The sequence below is a fragment of the Martes martes genome, assembly GCF_963455335.1.
Source record: "Martes martes genome assembly, chromosome: 5".
Classification (NCBI taxonomy): Eukaryota; Metazoa; Chordata; class Mammalia; order Carnivora; family Mustelidae; genus Martes; species Martes martes.
The window spans coordinates 81,173,631-81,189,890 of record NC_137892.1 but is presented as its reverse complement, the minus strand read 5'-3'; the positions used below and the strand labels follow the sequence as shown (position 1 = coordinate 81,189,890).

The 16,260-nt window shown below is 39.1% G+C and overlaps 2 protein-coding genes across 8 annotated transcripts in view; one reads left to right on the top strand and one right to left on the bottom strand.

The window, feature by feature from the left end:
* SLC38A9 (solute carrier family 38 member 9) overlaps positions 1–1,689 on the bottom strand; it is an 83,878-nt gene extending 82,189 nt beyond the window's left edge. Inside the window, exons 1-2 of one of the 3 annotated variants that reach the window (XM_080804143.1) lie at positions 1,575–1,666; positions 676–796 (exon numbers count right to left, since the gene is read on the bottom strand). The gene's annotated coding sequence lies outside the window, so the exon portion shown is untranslated. Of the gene's footprint in view, positions 1–675; positions 797–1,574 lie in introns of all 3 variants that reach the window. The other 2 variants (XM_080804144.1, XM_080804146.1) reach the window with 2 other exon arrangements.
* Positions 1,690–15,506: 13,817 nt separating this feature from the next.
* Positions 15,507–16,260, top strand: part of DDX4 (DEAD-box helicase 4) — a gene marked incomplete at both ends in the record, with an annotated part of 72,314 nt that continues 71,560 nt past the window's right edge. For all 5 annotated transcript variants that reach the window (XM_080804598.1, XM_080804597.1, XM_080804599.1 and 2 more), the window contains one exon: positions 15,507–15,578. In XM_080804598.1, coding sequence (XP_080660724.1) covers positions 15,507–15,578 — 72 coding nt within the window. The remainder of the gene's footprint in view (positions 15,579–16,260) is intronic.

Sequence of the window (16,260 nt, the reverse complement as noted above, 5' to 3'; positions counted from 1 at the left end):
CAATGGAACCACAGCATAAAAAAGGCAGCTTGGTGAAAGAAGTTATGCTATGTATACATGTTTTCGTTTATAGAAGTCTGCAACTGCTGTATGTCTGGTAACAAACTTATCTCAAACTCTTCCTTATGAATCATTTAATGGTCAACCAATAAGAGTTGTAAAGCTCCAATTCTGAGGAGACTGATAGAACATGCTTCCAAACTGATCAATAAATGCTTCAAAAGCTGTTAAATTTCACCGTGCTGGAGGGCAATGTAGTCTAATAAAGAAATTACCAGCCAAAACAATGCAATGGGAACACTAAATGCTCTCCAGTTATGTTTATGCAGTAAGAAAGAATGCTGATGAAGGACTGAAATTTAAGTGTATTATAAAATGCAGGCCCAGTAGAAGTTTTTAGTCTCCTAATTATTTTTTTAACCTTTATGCTCATATCTCCTTCTTAAAAAATACTATAAATTATTATTTTATTTTATAATTCAGGTGGGTATTCCCAACCTCCTATGCTGTTTACCCTTTACTGTAAATATGTAGGGTACTGTAAAATCACAATTAGCATGCTCTTTTTATATGACTCAGATATACAGCATTTAGGATTGAGAGAAGCAATCTAAGGCTAAGTGTTCCCAGAGGGTAGGTGGGAAATGAAAGATCACATGTTAATTTGCTACCAACCTTTTATATTACTTTGAAGTTTGTAGAGATTTTTCTTTAAGTTAAGGCCGGGGTTTCTTTGACCTTGAGAAATTTAAAAACTTGCCCTTCAGCGGCTGCCTATTATTTTGTATAGGTAAGCCTTAAATAAAAAAAAAAAGAGTAACAGGTTAGAGTTTGCTGCTGTACTGATCTCAGCAATAGATTACGGCAGTGCTTCAGAGTCAAGAAAATTAGGTTTTAGTCAAGTTGGTCATTAACTGGCTGGCTGGTCATGCGCGAGGCAGTTTCTCCAACTTGGTGGACCTTAGTTTCCTCATCAGTAAAGTGAAGAGAATGTGCTTTACTAGCTATTCTCAAAGGCCTCTTCCAGCTCTAGTATTCTAAGACAGCTAAGATATAAAGTCAAGACACCCGCTCTCACTTTTGAGCCAGGAGAAAGAGAGGCGAGGACTTAATTCTTTCGTGCCCCCCACCCCAGACACTAAAGTGGTCCTAGCCCCAGTCACTAAAGTGTTCCCTCCCAGGATCTCCTTTCTCCAGCTCTTCCCTACTCGGGACAGAGAAGGCTCTCCGGTTCTCGCAATAATTCCAGTTCTCCTCCTTCTCACCCGGGTGTTTACCGATCATCACTCTCAGGCTCAAACACGCACCGACTTCCCATAGCCCTTTGAACTCTCTCTGCTCCCGCAGGAGTCACCAGAGCTGAGAGGAGCGCGCGTCGCCCCTCTGGAGTGGTCTCCTCAGTCCCCGACTTTGTCCTCACGGATCCCCTAATAAGCAATTCCGACGCGTTTCACTGAAGAACTTCCCCGGTGACAGCCGGCTCCACAGCAAGCTCAGCGGTTCCCGGCGCTTCCCCTCTATCCCCTCCGCCCGTGCCGAGGGGTCATTTTGTAAGACCAGGGAACATGCCCTACCTGCTTCCGCCAAGCCCTCAGTCTCCTAGAAGTCGGAGACCCTTTCCCAAATCCTCTCAACTTGCTGTAGCAGGGTTTCTCCTCTCCTGAACAGGAAGAGGCTATAGCTTAAGCCGCGGGGGCCGGCGGGGGTTGGAGTTCTGAGCGCGTTAAGTCGGCCGCCGCTGTCAAGCCTCCCGCCCCTGGGGACTACAACTCCCAGAGGTCTCTGCGAGAGCCACCACGCCTCTCGCCGCCGAGCCGCGTTCTCCAGTTTTGGAAGGCGGGGCGGTTCAGGTTCGCAAATTTCATCTCTGCTCCGTGATGTTTGGCGTTGTGTGAGATGCTTGCCTGACGACCAAAGTCACCTAGAAGAAGAAATGTCATCTCCTGCAGTCCTTACACCTCCAGAGGTTACCTAGGAAGGGGTTGACGTGACATTTCCATCTAGAGCTGATCTCCCATTATCAGTCTCTTAGGCTCTTCTGGCTTGTGTTCTGTACTGTCGTCACGTGCCTGAATCCCACGGACAGCGAGAGAAACTGGTTTGAAAAATGTTGAGTTGGCATTCTCACTCTTTTGGCTGGACACTTAATTTGTTGTTGTTGTTCTGTTTTTCTTTCTTTTTTAATTGTTATTCTTTTAATGCGTTGACAAATTCGTCCCTAGGCGAAAAGAGGGGCTTTGGGAGTATTTTAACCCATTCTTCACATCCCTCGTAATTTCAACCAAAGCCCCCCGAGATTAACCTGTAATCTAAGTAAAATTAGTGTGCTTGTTGTAAAAAGTCAGCTCAATCAAAGTCCCTTGGGAAGCATATAGTAACACCTAACTGCTTCTTACATAGGAAGCCAGTAGTTTGTTTGTTTTCCTTAAGAAAAACAACCAGAAGAAAACAAGAAATGCAATGGGATAAGGAAACCAAATTAACGATTCCAAATTTAACAGCTAATATTGAGTGCCAAGCACTTTACATACAATACTTTAAGTCTCTACCATGATTGTAGAAGTGTGTATTATTCCCATTTTACAAACAAGGAAATAGTCCTATAGAATTTAAGTAACTGCCCCAAGGCCAAACAAGAAGCAAGTGGCAGAAGAGTCAGACTTCCAACTGAGGTCTTATTTCAAAGCCTGAGTTCTCAAACACCATCAAACACTCCCTGTATTACTGAGGACTTGACAACAGGTAGATGATACAATGATGGAAATTTTACCTGCCTTTATGACAGGTGAAATTTATTTTGCTAATGGTGTCCTTATTCCAAACTTTTTGCAGTTACTCTTTTACCTACCTTTAAATAAACAAACATTCTTGGGGCACCTGAGTGGCTCAGTGGGTTAAAGCCTCTGCTTTTGGCTCAGGTCATGATCCCAGGGTTCTGGAATCGAGCCCCACATTGGGCTCTCTGCTCGGTGGGGAGCCTGCTTCCCCCCCAACCCTGCCTGCCTCTCTGTCTACTTGTGATCTCTGTCTGTCAAATAAATAAATAAAATCTTTATTTTTTTTTAAATATTTTATTTATTTTATTTGACACAGAGAGAGAGATCACAAGTAGGCAGAGAGGCAGGCAGAGAGAGAGGGAAGCAGGCTCCCCGCTGAGCAGAGAGCCCGATGCGGGGCTTGATCCCAGGACCCTGGGATCATGACCTGAGCTGAAGGCAGAGGCTTAACCCACTGAGCCACCCAGGTGCCCCAAATAAATAAAATCTTTAAAAAAATAAATAAGTGAACATTCTTTTGATGACTTAAGTGATAGCAAAATTTTCTTCTTTCTCTGCATTCCAGGTTGAGAAAATAATTTTAGGCAAGACCGAAAAGCACAGAATTGAATGGTATGGAGCGACATCAGTGAAAATGGTAAAGTAAGGAACTTCAAAACTTCAAAACGTTGTCTCCATAAAAGCAATGAATAAATTGGCAAAACTGCTGGAATCAACTTTTTTTTTTTTTAACTCTAGCATGTAATAATAAGATGTAAAACAACCAGGGAACACTTAAGAAAAGAATGCTGAATTTTGACAAGAGAGCACCATGATCATCTCCTACTCTCCAGGTTGGTAGCGGCCTTAAAGATAGTAGCTTATGTCCCTGATGTAGGTTGCTGGTATCGGAGGGAGCAATATGGACCTTATTCTCAAAAAACTGTAATTAAGCGTTTTCACCTATCTGTTGGTTCCCTGAAGGTTTGGCTCCAGCGCTTGCCTTTATTTTGCCTGCCTTGGAATGTCCCCAGGGCTGAGGCAGCTTCCTAGGACTTAATGTGTTTGTAGAAAGCATTTAAAATGAACGTATTAATCACTAAGTTTACTAAGTAGTTAGGTCCAAACAAATTAATATGCATTTATGTCCTAACAACTTAGTAGCCACTTAAAAATACGTTGAATTGAAATTGAATGAAAAATATTTTATTTCATTCTTAAGTAGCCCCAGTTGTTTACTAATGGGAAGTGTACATCTATTGGGCACTTCTTAACTTCTCAAACCTTGAAGTCGGGTGGGATACCACTGTCCTTGTTTTGGGCTTCACACTGGATTTTGCACACTTGCTTGAGACCATAGCAACCACTGAAAACTCATCCTGGTGGGTATGATGTTATCCAAAAAATTAACTTGATCTGATGTTGAGATTGTTAATTATCTCAGTGTGGTAGTTCACATGATATCTGACAGATGTTGCTGTGTTTTCCCCCAAAATTTAAAATACCCTGGGGTGGTTTAGTAGTCTCTGAAGGATCCAGCTCTTGGTTTCTGCTCAGGTCCTGATCTCATAGCTCGTGAGATCAAGCCCCACAACTGGGCTCCATGCTTAGCAGGAGTCTGCTTGGATGTTCTCTCTGCCCGTCCTCCTGCTCATGTGCACTCTCTCTGTCTAAAATAAAGAAATAAATCTTAAAAAAAATATTATACTCTGGGGGTCCCTAGGAGTTCCCTGTGGTACTCTCACAGTTTGGGGACTGCAGGTCACTAGCCATGATTTCTACAACAAGGATTGTTAAACTTTCTATAAAGGGCCCAATAATAAGTATTTTGGGCTTTGTGGCCATATGGTCTCTGTCATCAGTTACCTGATTATGTCTTTATGGCATAAAAGGAGTCAACATAAACAATATGTGAACAAGTGGAGTGGCTGTATTCTAATTTATTTATAGAAACAGGTACTGGGCTGGATTTATCCCCAGGACATAGTTTTCTGACCCTCAGCTTAGAAGATGCAAAGTGGAGATTTTTGTGTGTTAGTTGCAGTTTTCCTAAGGAGAAGAGTATTTTCTCAATGATTTGGTTACACCAAGATGAAATGCGTTTGAGAAATGTAGTAGAAACACTTGCATCTGGGCACCTGGGTGGCTCAGTCAGTCAAGCATGTGCCTTTGGCTCAGGTTGTGATCTCGGGGCCCTGGGTTGGGCTCCCTGCTCATTGGGGAGCCTGCTTTTCCCTACGCCCTCATGCTCTTTCTCACTATCTCTCTCTCTCTGTCAAATAAATAGTTGCTTTAAAATAAAATAGAACAGAATAATTTCAAGTTTACAAAAAAAGTTGCAAAGGTAGTGCAAAGAAATCCAATATATCCATTACTCAGAGTTATCAATTGTTACCATTTTGTCATATTCATCTATTGTCTCCCTTCCTCCCTCCTTCTGTCTCCTCACTTTCTCTCTCTCTCTCCCTCTCTCTGCATACATATTTTCCCCTAAACCATTTGAGATTAAATTGCACACCATATGCCTCTGCTTCTAAATTCTTTAGTGTATATTTCCCAAGAAAAGGGTTTTCACAGTATAATGGTCAAGACTAGACCTTTTAAAAATTGGTACAATTCTCTTATTTAATTTTTAAGCCTATGGCAAATTTCACCAGTTGTTTCATTAATGTCCTTTATGAGATGTTTTGTTCTGGGTCTTTTTTCCTCACCCAGAACCCAACACAGGATTGGTCATGTATTGCATTTAGTCTTCAAGTCTCCTTAGGCTCCTTTATTTTGGAATGGCTCCTGAAGACTTTCTTTCTTTTTCATGACATAGACATTTTTTTGTTTGGTTTTTAAAGATTTTATTTATTTATCTGAGAGACAGAGTGAGAGAGAGAAAGCATGAGATGGTGGAGGGTCAGAGGGAGAAGCAGACTCCCTGCTGAGTAGGAGCCCAGTGCAGAACTCCATCCTGGTACTTGATCCTGGGACTCTGGAATCATGACCTGACCGAAGATAGACGCTTAACCAACTTAGCCATCCAGACACCCATAACATTGATGTTTTTGAAGCATATAGGCCATTTAGTAAAATGTCCCACAATTTGAATTTACCTAATATTACCTTGTGATTAGATTCATTATGCATTTTATACATAAGTATTATAGAGTCTTTCTCATGCATTTTATCATGAGGCACATGAAACTAAGATTCTAATATTAATTGCAACATGGGAAGAGGGTTTCCCACACCATGAAATAATTCTTGACACCAACTGGCGTTCTACAATTTAACTCAATTCTAATACTATCTACCTGGAGGTAGTTCCAGATCCATAGGTTAAAGGCTCAGTCCTACATGAATTCCACCCCCCACCCACCCACTCAGACACCCCTTGAAAGTCCAGATTGTCCTTGCGCTTCTGACTAACTAGCTGTATACATCCGAGATTTCCATGAACCTCTCCTTGGGTTTGACTAATTAGCTAGAGTGGTTCCCAGTATTTGGAGAAACATTTTACTTAGTAAATTACTAGTTTACTATGAAAAGCTATAACTAAGGAATAGCCAGATGGAAAAAACGCAGAGGGCAAGGTATGGAGAAAGGTATGGAGTTTCCATGCCCTCTCCAAGTGCACCATTCTCCTCATATTGTGAGGAGAACATTCCAGGTTGTGCTCACCAACCCGGAAGTACTCTGAACTCCATCCTTTTGGGTTTTTAAGGAGGTTTCTTATTACACAGATACTATTGATTAAATCATTGGCACTTGGTGATTGAACTCAACCTCTAGCCCCTCTCCTCTTGCCAGAGATGGAGAGTGGGGTAACTGAAAGTTCCAACCCTCTGAATACCTAGTTGGCTCCACTGACAACCAGCTCCGTCCTTAAATATGGTACAAAATATTAACACAGCAAAAGAAAAAAAAATCACAGAGCCAGTAGAGATTCAACGAGAGGGAACTATATGAAGACATGAAAACTAGAGACATAGTTCACTGAAGAATTTGGAAACTAGCTGTCAATGATGACCAATATGCACCTGTGGTACAATGATTTATTCTGAGAAATAGATATTTGGTCTTTGACCCCTTTCTGGCACAGAACTAAAACTCAGAATCTCCTAAGTGATGGGAATGATAAAGATATATAGGAAAGATAAAGATAATGATAAAGATTTCATGTCTTTGTAGTGACTTTTGTACCACTGCCAAGTACTCTGAAGGGGAGCAGAATATGTCATGCTAAAATATGCCACTTTGGCTATTAATTATTTTGAATTCAAGGTACTTGAGAAGCAGCTGATGCAGGAAGGACTCTCTGAGCCTCCTTTGTGTCCCCAAAAGCATGTGACAAGTTACCCCTGTCCTCATACCAGGAGGGTAGAAGGCATCCTTATCACCAGAGATAGGGAATTTAGGGTCAAGAAAGCTGTGTAAACAGAACTTATTATTTCTTCATCAACTTATTGCCTTAAGTCCAAATTGTTTTGTCTTAAGTCCAAATTGTTTTGTCAACTCTTCACAGATTATCACTTGTCTAAAAGGTATAAAAGCCTTCTGCTTTGGTCATTTCTTTGAGTCTTATATTTTTATGGGGCTCCTATACGTATGAAATTAACATGGTTTTTCTCCTGTTTATCAGTCTTATGTCAATTTAATTATAAGGCCAGCCAAAGAACCTAGAAGGGAAGAAGGGAAAATTTTTCCACCCTGCAACTACATGAATGGATGTTTCACTCTGTTAATGAGGGACTTTTGAGTTTTACAGTCTTTACCTTTTAGCTCTACAATTAATAACTTTGTGTATACACCCTTTTATATTTTCTGACAGTGTGTATTTGAGATAAATTCCAGAAATAGGATTACTGGATCAAAGGGCAAGTGCACATGAAATATTGCTAGATACTGACAAATTCCCTTCACTCAGGACTAGGCCACAGTACATAACCAACAGCAATGTGTAAGGGTGCCTGTTACCTTGCAACCTCTCTGATAGAGTACATTATCAAACATTTGTCATTTTAATAGGTGAAAAATTGTATTTTAGTATAGTTTTAATTTGCATTGTTCTTGAAAAAATCAATCATCTCTATATATTTAAGCCATTTTGTTGGTTTTATTTTTTTTTTAAGATTTTATTTGTTTATTTGACAGAGAGAGAGCACAAGCAGGTGGAGCAACAGGCAGAGGAAGAGGGAGAAGTAGACTCCCTGGTGAGCCTGGAGCCACATATTGGGCAGATGCTTAACGGACTGAGCTACTCAGGTGCCCCGCCATCTCTTTGTGTTATACATATTAATCCTTTCTCTGGATTATGTTGGAAATAATTCTTCCCAGTTTGTCATGTGTCTTTTGCCTTTGCTATTTATTTTTTTGTCATATGAAGTTTTTTTATTTTTATATTATTATTTTTTTAAATATTTTTATATTTACTTATTTTTTAATATTTATTTTATTTTTATTTTAATATATTTTTATTTTTATTTTTAATATTTATTTAGTCATACTATATAAAATTATTGCTTCTGGATTTTGAATTATAGGTAGAATGTTTTTCCAAGTATAGAGGAATTCACTAATGTTTTCTTCTAGTATCTGCAAGGTTTTATTGCTTTTACATTTGAATTTCTTTTTTTTTTTACATTTGAATTTCTTATCCTGTTATATGGTGTAAAGAGAAGATCTACTTTTATCTGTTTCCATATAGTTTTGTAAAGAAGAAGTAGTCAATAGTGTCATTGATAAAAAAATCTTTTACATTAAGAATTGAAAACTGTCAGTTGATTTTAGAAACAAGGAGGTCAGTGTTGCTATTGACCTTGTCACTATTGATGGAACAACGGGACAAAAGCCAGATTGCAATGGGTTCAGGAATGAAAGATGGGGAAGTGGAAAAAACAAGTATAGGTAACTCCTTGCGAGTTTGTAAATTAATAAAGTCTTTTTACTAACCACCACATAACAATTTTACAGTACTAGAACATAGATTTCAGAGTATTTTTCAGTAAAATCCCTTTGTTGGTCAGGGACCAAGTAGGAAAATAGAAACCACTATAGGGAATTTAACCTTTGTGTGAATTAGAACATGGTAACTGATGTGCACACATGCTGCTCTGCAGGTGCATGGCTTGGTAGGTGGTGTGTAGGCTGAGTTCAGTTCTTCTTGCCTCTTGGCTTGGTGCCTTTTTGCATAACTCTATCCGGTGGCCGTGGTTATCCCCATTTTAGAGACAGACAGAGTGATTAAATAACTTGCCCAAGTTCATACAGTTAATAAATGGACAGCTAGAGATTATCAGTACTGACTTCTCAGTCAAATGCTAGTAATTTCTTTCTCTCTGTTTGAAAGCTCCAACTCTTTAGTCTTAGTAAGCATAGGGAGAAAGAGGTTTGTTCCTGGTTGAGGTTCATTGATGGGACCTGCTCAGTACTTCTCTTGAGGTGAAATACTTCCGTCTTTCATACCCAGGAAGATTGACAATAATGACTTTCACAAATCATAACACCTTTGCCATTTGGGACACAAAAAAGTCAGCTTTTTTGTTAGGAAGAGCTAACATCTAGTGGGAATGGAAAGAGCTAGACTTTGGTATACTGTGCTTTCCTTTTTACTGTTTACCGTACTCTATATGTAATTCACTGATGAAACACTTTTACAGCGAAGGCCCAACAAGACCCCTTAGTCTTAGGAGGGATTGTTCAACATACCCTGACACAGTATTTGACTTGTATCTTTCACTTATTTTTAGCTCACATTAAATACACTTGTAAAAGTACTTAGGGAGTACTGAATGTATTATGTCCTCTAGGATATCTGTTTGATTATAATCAGGATCTTTCAGGAACACTATTTAAACAAGACTGATATCTTAAACCAGACTCTCAGTGTATTCATTCATAATGGGGAGCTAGCAAGGCTTATATGTCTTATCCACTGCACCTCCTTTCTTAGTATCAGAATATTTGGGGTAAGTTGAATTATTAATTAGGAAGTTGCTAAGTGAGCATAGAATCGGAATATGTGCTGATGAATTATCTTTACCTCATAATAGAGAAAATCTGTCTAGTGACCAGTCCCCATATCCAAAGTCTTTTCCATTTGCACCAATGTTTCCCAAATGTTAGTCGTTTGAATACACCTTCATGGTTTTTGTCATTCCTGTATACCATTAATATTTACTTTTTCTTTAATTGAATACACTTTTAAAAATTTAACTATTTAGCATCATTCTAAGTGATTATATTTCTGATATCCTGGTTTGATGTGATTGTTAGTTTTCTAAAACATTAAAATAAATATTAAGCATAAACACTCAAATAACTATTAAAATGAAAATTATCCATAAATTGCCTGAAGTCAGTGGTATGTGTACCACACTTTGGTAAATATTGCCTTAATCATAACTGGAAAAATAAAGAGTTTCATCTCTCTGAACTCTGCTTGGTATGCTGAAAACTCCTCTTTGGTGACTTTCTTATTTAGATGTGTTACTAGCACCATAGTATCTTGGATGTTCTATAAACCTACCCCCTCTTCCATTTTGTGTTGATTTACAGGGCTCCAAACTGTTTTGTTTGTTTGTTTTAATTTTTTTTTTATTTGAGAGAGAGAGAGAGCACACAAGCAGGGGGAGCAACAGAAGGAGAGGAAGAAGCAGGCTCCCTACTCAGAGGGAGCCTGCTACAGGGCTTGATCCCAGGACCCTGGGATCATGACCTGAGCTGAAGGTAGATACTTAACTAACTGAGCCACCCAGCTGTCCCTGTAATATTTATTTTAAAAAAATCTTTTGTGTGGTTATGTGCATAGTAAGAGATTCTCAGATTTCTTAGTACCTAGAAATGAATATCTATGTTTCCCCATTTGAGGTGACCCATTTTTGGCCTACTGGTGGATTAAAAAAAAATTTAACAACCTTGACATGATACTAGGCAGTTTACACCAATTAAAAAATCGTTATTTGAATAATGTGGAGATAATACTGAAAATGTAAAAAGCCTAAAATACTAGTTTTTTTTTTTTGAGAATTTAATGCTTCTTTCTAAAGTGAAAAGGATATTAATTGCAAACTTTGATTCCTAACTGTGAAACATCTTTGGGGAAAACCTTATTACGTGGGATATACAGAATTTGTATAAACTGTATATAAGCTTTCCAGTGAATCTTCTGATACAGCAATCTTAAGGTTTTATATTCCATTTGCCACTGCCATTCTTTTCTCTAGACTGTTCCCTGAGAAATTGGCTGATTTTACTTATAGCACTTAGCATAGTACCTGGCACACCCTAGGTGTTCATTTAAAGCCTATATAATAACTAAATGAATAACTAATGAATTCCTGCATTTTCCCTGTGTTGCAATTTAATACCATCACTAATTTAAGATCTTTCGGAGGGAACACAGAAAATAGAACATATGTGTGTCCCCCACTATCTGAAAGTAGAGTGTTCTTACAAAAGCTTTCACAGGTCCCAATAGTGTAAAGTGAAGAAGCGAGTACCATGAATTTATATGAAAAAATTTTGACCCTTCTCAGACAAAAAAATGACCTCTCTTAGACTTTTCTGATACCTTAGATCACACCTTGCTAATGGATGCATAAAATAGAGTTAAAGCAAAGATGCTCACAAATACAGTTCAAAGCTACAGTGGCTTGATACTAAGATGCTTAGTTCTTGGGGAAGGAGCTGCCTCTAGGAGGCATCACTACAGAAAAAACACTGAATGCTATTTTTTCTTTTTCTTTTTCTTTTCTTTTCTTTTCTTTTTTTTTAAATTTATTTTTTATTTTTTATTTTTTTTTAAATGATTTTATTTATTTACTTATTTGACAGACAGAGATCACAAGTAGGCAGAGAGAGGGGGAAGCAGGCTCCCCGCCAAGCAGAGAGCCCGATGCAGGGCTCGATCCCAGGACCCTGAGACCATGACCCGAGCTGAAGGCAGAGGCCCAACCCACTGAGCCACCCAGGCGCCCCTGCTTTTGCTTTTTCATAAAAGCAGAAACCCTCTTTGAATTTTTCTGTTAGTGAAAACAGGCCCAAATATAGGTCTTTAATAGAAGCAAAGTGGCAGAATGTGAGTTTTCTAAACACAAGTGATACCCGTACTGGCTTTAACTGTGTTTGTCTTTTTTCACTGTTTATGTTCTATTGTTGAATTATATTATTTTCATCCACCTCTTATATATCCTTTCCTTAATATGGAACTTTAATTCTCTTTAGAATTTACTTTTTCTTAACCAGGGACAGCTCTTAAAAATTACATAGAATGTTTCATAAAGAACTGTTTCATTGCAATACCTGAAAGCAGTAACAATATGTTCTGAGACTGGATAGCTGAAAAAGTTTGCTAACTGTTTTCTTTAATCAAAAGAAATCGAAAACACTAATTTATAAAGATACATTCACTGGGGCGCCTGGGTGGCTCAGGCATTAAGCATCTGCCTTCAGCTCAGGTCATGATCCTGGGCTCCTGGGATCGAGCCCTGCATTGGGCTCCCTGCTCACTGGGAAACCTGCTTCTCCCTCTCCCACTCCCCTGCTTGTGTTCCCTCTCTTGTTGTCTCTCTCTTTTTCAAATAAATAAATAAAATCTTTTTAAAAAAGGTATGTGCACCTTTGTGTTTATTGCAGCATTATTTATAATCATCGAGATATAGAAGCAACCTAAGTGTCTACTGATAGACAAATAGATAAGGAAGATATGGTGTATAAGTATACAATGGAATATTATACAGCTATGAAAAAGGATGAGCCTGGCATTTGAGACAACATGGATGGGCCTAGAGAGTATTATGGTAAGTGAAGTAAGTCAGATTGAGAAAGACAAATATTATATGATTTCACTCATATATAGAGTCTATAAGGGAAAAAAAGATAACAAAAAGCAGAATCAAACCTATAAGTACAGAGAACAAACTGATGGTTGCCAGAAAGGGAGGGGTTGCGGGAATGAGCAAAATGGTTAAAGCGGAATGGGAGATACAGGTTTCCACCTACGGAATGAATAGTCACAGGAATAAAAGGCACAGCATAAGGAATATAGTTAATATTATTATAGCAATGTATGGGATCGCTTCTCGGCCTTTTGGCTAAGATCAAGTGTATTATAGCAATGTATGGTAACAGATATAAGCTATACTTGTGAACATAGCATAATGTATAAACTTGGTGAATCACTGTGTTGTACATCTGAAACTAATTTTACAGTGTGTGTCAACTATACTCAAATTAAAAAAGTTATTATCTTTAGCTCAATTCTGAAAAAAAGCTCATTTTAGAAAATATCTCCCAAGTTTTCTATACCTAAAAAAGAATCTACTTGGTTATCATTCTATCAAAGCAATTTCATATCTTACTCCTTTTGCTTAATTTTTTCCTATGACATAAAAATTTTGGAAAGAGCAACAATCAATTCAAAGTGAGTTAAAATATGTTAGAAGACTCCTTTTTACAAGCTCAGAGCTCCAGGAGTATTGGTGGTTCTCCCATGAACACATAGTGATTTAAGGTACTAGCCTCCTCAAGAGTATGATGTGAAAATTTGGTTTAATAAGAGAAATTATTAAAAATGACAGTTATGTTAAAATATATTCTGGTTTGATCTTTGTTAAATATAATCTTTTGAAAACAATTCACCTTGGAAATAGTGCTAACTAGATAAATATTGACATTCTTGGTGGAAGAGAGAAACAATAATGGTGCCTTTTTTTTTTTTAAGGATTTTATTTATTCATGAGAGAGAGAGAGGCAAAGGAGAAGCAGGCTCCCCAAGAAGTAGGGAGCCCAATGTGGGACTGGATCCCAGAACCCCAGGATCATGATCTGAGTTGAAGGCAGATGCTTAACCATCTGAGCCACCCAGGCGCCCAATAATGGTGGTTCTAAAGATGAAAACCACAAAGCTGAACCCATAAAGTGTGTTGTCCTCTATGTCTGAGTGTCACATTATTTTGGGATTTATATTACTGAATGAAATATTCAGCATTTCTTTAAAGATTTAGAGAACAGAAAATGATTAAAATAAAAAAATGGAAACTGTAGCTTCTAAAACAGCCCTCTGTTAGGCTTTTTGGTGGAATAGAGATATACTGAGAAATTTACTTTTTGTGAGGCAAAACAAGAGTATCTGCTTCGTGAGAGGATTAAGCATGAAATGAGCCTTGGTCACTCTTAAGTTTGGCCAGTATCCCTAGGGATCTAACCCTGTGGCCCACAGTTTCAAGCCTTGATGAACGACATACTCTAGTACAATTTTCGCTTTCCTTCTGCAACGGAGAGCATCCTTCCCAAAGATGTGGACCCTTGACTCTACAGGACAGGCTTTCTTTACAACAGCAAGACAGATCCTCATCCCATCCTTCACTGGGAGGAAAGGAAATCTGCTGGCTCCATGGGCCTATGCTCTATGTTGAAGCAGCAGAAATCTCCAGATGGGAAGTAAGTGCCTCAGAAACGAAGAACCAGAGGGACCAACTGCCACAGACTGCAGTAGGAAAAAGGAAAAGAGAAAGCTCAGCAGGTTGGAGGGAGGGCATTACCCTACTTTTATTTCTGGTGTTAGAAAAAGGGAGGTGGACATTTTTGGCTTGCAGTACTTGCGTAGAGAAAATCTAGGGCATCTCCGGATTGAAGACCCCACTCAAGAATCTGAAGAGAAGTGGCTCATAGCCAGCCACATTGTACCCACAGGCCCAACGGGCCACTATGGAAACAAGATAGTGGGTCTGCCCACAGCGACCTCAAATGCGAGCAAGTAGAAAACGCACGGCGGGGGTGGGGCGGGGTGACGCTGACTGTCTGAGCTCTGATTGGCTGGTGGCTCTCGTCGCCTGGTGCCATTTGTTGTTGAAGCTGCGCACCTGACGCAGTAGACGGCGTCCCGCACGTGCAGCCGTTTAAGCGGCGTCCGCGCCTGCGAGGATCCCGGGAGAGCAAGCCGCGGAGAGGTGAGTGGCCTGGCGTCTCCCTTCTCTGTGTGGGCCTCCGCCTGTCGCCTTGGACTTCCTGGTAGTGGGAGTTTGGACTAGACAAAGAATAGATGGGACAGGTGGGGCTTGGGGCCGTCCTATGGGGCTTTTCCTTCTCTTGCCTGTGTTAGGTCTTAAAGCCCAGGGGACGCCGGAAGGGCTCAAGGCCTACAGAGGAGGCACAGGTTTTTTTGTTTGTTTGTTTTTGTTTTTTGCCCAGTGCCTGTGCGGCTTTTCTCTTAACGAGATTGTCAGTGGTAACTTCTGTGTACGCACGCTCCTCAGAGTACTGGTTGACCACTGTTGGAAGGATTTGGGCCACCTAACCCATGTCTCCTACCCCGCCAAACTTAAAGGCGTTGGCCCCAGCTCCTTCTCTTCCATTAAACTATCAAAGATTCCAAACTTTACGGGATGTGTGAAAAGGGAAACTTTGAGGAGTAGTTGAAAATTTTCCCTTTCCTTAATATCCAATAAGCTGTTTAGGGAAGGCGAAGGTGAGCAGGTTTGGGGGAAAACCCTAAGCTAGATTGCTAGAATGATTAAGTTCAACTCATTTTTAAAGGAAAAAAAATGGGTATAAGGTAAGAAACAAAACTTCCCTCTTTTTGGAAACACTTTTGGGGAAAGTCAGCAGCTAGTTAAGTAGTTTCAGGAGGTGTATGTGAAATTATGATAGTTTATGGTTTTAGATATATGATTCTGATCTAACAGGCCAAATATGCGTGTGTTGTTGGTTTGTTTTTTGTTTTTGTTTTTTTTAAAGATAAAAATAGAACTGGAAGCCACCATGGGAGATGAAGATTGGGAAGCAGAAATAATCAAACCTCATATGTCTTCCTATGTTCCTGTTTTCGAGAAGGTAGTAACATTGAAAGTTTGTGATTATTAAATGCTACAGATTTTATCCAAGTTGAAAAATCACTGTGGTGGGAAAGTTATAAATCACAGTCTGTTTCAGTATGCTGTGCTTATCTCCATCTGATAGTTACTAACTGTCTTAGGGACTGTGAGGAAGAGGCACTCTAACCCTCAAATGAAGTAAAATATGTAACTTGATAATTAAAATAAATGTAATATTATTTACAGTTTAAATGTCAGTGATTTAGGATGTACTGTGGGTGGAAGCAGGCTGGTACAACTGTGGTTGAGTATGTCTGAGAGACACTTGAATTGAAAATTGAAAAATATAATTTGGTGTTGGGTGATACTTTGAATTTTGAAAACTGGTTCCATACATTATCTCTCAAGATGAATATGTTAGGCTGATTGAGATGGCATCAGCCCCTTGCTCTTCAAATGTGTAAATCTTCAAATCTTTTTCCTCAGTGGCTTTTGGAGAGTTACATTGTAATTCACAAGAAGAGGCCTTGGAGTAGGTTTTTGGGTTTCAGTTCTGACTTGAAAAATGACTTTAAAAAACTCTATTTTAGAAGTTAATATATATGTATGTATTGTATATTATGTATATATTTAGAAGTTAAAATATTTTAAGGGATTGTTTTTGCATAAGTGTAATCTACTTGAAATGTCTCCAAAAACTG